At 36.6% G+C, this 2,254-nt stretch overlaps 1 protein-coding gene across 2 annotated transcripts in view; it reads left to right on the forward strand.

Moving 5' to 3' along the window:
• The window catches only part of LOC119590538 (probable tyrosyl-DNA phosphodiesterase), an 11,004-nt gene extending 8,953 nt beyond the window's left edge, over positions 1 to 2,051 (forward strand). For both annotated transcript variants that reach the window (XM_037939187.1, XM_037939186.1), the window contains exons 14-16: positions 95 to 219; positions 848 to 1,058; positions 1,597 to 2,051. In XM_037939187.1, the coding sequence (XP_037795115.1) occupies positions 95 to 219; positions 848 to 1,058; positions 1,597 to 1,743 (483 nt within the window). In that variant the 3' untranslated portion in view covers positions 1,744 to 2,051. The remainder of the gene's footprint in view (positions 1 to 94; positions 220 to 847; positions 1,059 to 1,596) is intronic.
• Positions 2,052 to 2,254: the final 203 nt, after the last annotated feature.

Genomic DNA, 2,254 nt, shown 5'->3' on the forward strand with positions numbered 1-2,254 from the left:
ATGAAGTCTCCGTGCACATGATGTAGTGAATTGAGATAAATCTTACACCCAATTATTTAAATCCACATGTATGACTTTTTCTCCTCAAATCCAGGTGAACGTGATCTACCCAAGCGAAGATGACGTGCGCAACAGCAGTGAGGGTTGGATGGGGGGCTCGTGTCTCCCTTACAACTCTGGGACGCACGCCAAGCAGACCTGGCTCACTGAGTGTATGCAGTAAGTCTTTGTCAAAGGGGACTGGATCGTCACCTGGATTAGTTTTGCGGCGTTTTTACTCCAGGGTATAAGGAGATGATAAATAGGTTATTTTGTGAATGTTGTCATGTAGATTGTGTTGATGACAGGGTAGATTGTAATGTTATGGGTGGTTGAGGGTGAATTTTTTGTGAGTTATTGTAGTTTGCATTGCTATGCTAGAGGATACAATAAACTGAAATCTCATATATACAGTAAATCTGCCATTTCTATTGTGAGTAGGGATTCATACAAATTAGGTTTTCAGGTATATTCACATGATGATTGGAGGAAAAGGATGTTATTAGTAATTAGTGCCAGCTCACAAAAAAACTCCTCACCTCCTTCCTCACAAATTAGAACTTTGTGTCCATAATTATCTTTCATTTTTCAATACATACTAAGAGTTTCTAGAATAGATTATTAAAATTTTGAAAATATCTTTTTTTTTTTTTTTGCCCAGTATATGCTAAAAAAAAACACCTTTTCCCTACTGCTGGATCATATGTCTGATACAGTTATTTTAAGTTAACAGTTCTGAACAGGGAATAACCTTCTTTTATAGTTCCTTGGTTGACTGTCTAAAGAATATGTATCTTTGCCTTCGCAGCTGTTGGCGCAGTGACAGGAGAAAAAGAACACGAGTCATGCCACATATCAAGACCTACACCCGCTTGAATAAGAGCCAGTCAGCTGCGCAGTTTTTCCTCCTGACTTCGGCCAACATCTCGAAGGCCGCCTGGGGTACACTCCAGAAGCAGAACACACAGTTGTTTATTAGATCGTATGAAGCTGGAATCTTACTTCTACCCAAGTTCCTTGTGAGTATATGTTTGAAAGTGTTTATTTGGTAGGAATGTCCATATAGACTTTATTTACTTAACTTTATTTGTATTATGACTTTTATCACATTTCATTTCTTTAAGTACCATCCCCTCTGATGCAAAATTCACCACTGAGCACTGCTGTTAAGGTGTTTCAGAAGCAAGATTCAAAACTGGCAGCTCACAATATACCAACACAGATTGGTGACCTTGGAAGTAAAGGGGACAAAGCATTTGATTTGCATATGTGATTCTATTTTAGTCTGATGGTTATGTGTAAGGATATATGTCCTACTTCTCAATAGTTTTTGGAGGAGCAGTATGCGTATGTCTTTGTTATGCATGAGAATTTCCATGCATACGTACCATTGTTTTTAGAAATTGACGTACTCAGCACTCATTCACGATCTTTTATTTTCCTGGCTATCTTATCAGCACACCTTTTACATATAACTGAGGTGCCACATTACCCTCAGAAAACCTTAAACCTATTTAATAATTTACACCAACTATTTTTTCCACTCCTGTTTTCCAGACCGACACCTCTGAGTTCCCATTAAGTGCTAAGGACCTCTTGCTGCCTTACGACATTCCACTGACTCCTTACCCAAGCGGTGTGAGCCCCTGGTTCATGAACACAGACAAGAGCCAGCCGGATATCTTTGGCCGAACTTATCCTTGATACATGCTCTATGTCGATGGAAGAACACAAAACTGCAGTACCTATTTATCTAGATCTTTATCATACAATATCAAGATTGTGGAAATGCTGAATTAATTTTTTTTATATTAATAATCTTTTTTTCTTCTTTGTTATTAATTTTACGTCACAACTTTTATGATTTGATGAAAATGTTTTTACTATGAGAGAGTGCTAGTAGTTTTTAATGACATTTGATTTCATTAAGAGAGAAGACAATATCTGTAATGTATTTTTATAACTTCTGTGGAGTTCTGATACATTTATAAAGTTTTTAACAATCTGAAAAATAGAGTTAAAATTGCATGCATGTAGCTTTGTATTAAGTGGCTTGCTGATGTTATTAGGTTACAAGTAGGAGTTGCCACACAAGCCAAACAATTTATTATTCTGTATTGACTCTTCTTATGAGAATCAGCATGCTTTGAACTTACTGAAAATGATTATTTAAGTATACTTCTCTTCAAACACTTCAGCATTGTCATATAATATC

This window comes from Penaeus monodon, chromosome 27 (genome assembly GCF_015228065.2).
Source record: "Penaeus monodon isolate SGIC_2016 chromosome 27, NSTDA_Pmon_1, whole genome shotgun sequence".
In the NCBI taxonomy this organism is placed as follows: Eukaryota; Metazoa; Arthropoda; class Malacostraca; order Decapoda; family Penaeidae; genus Penaeus; species Penaeus monodon.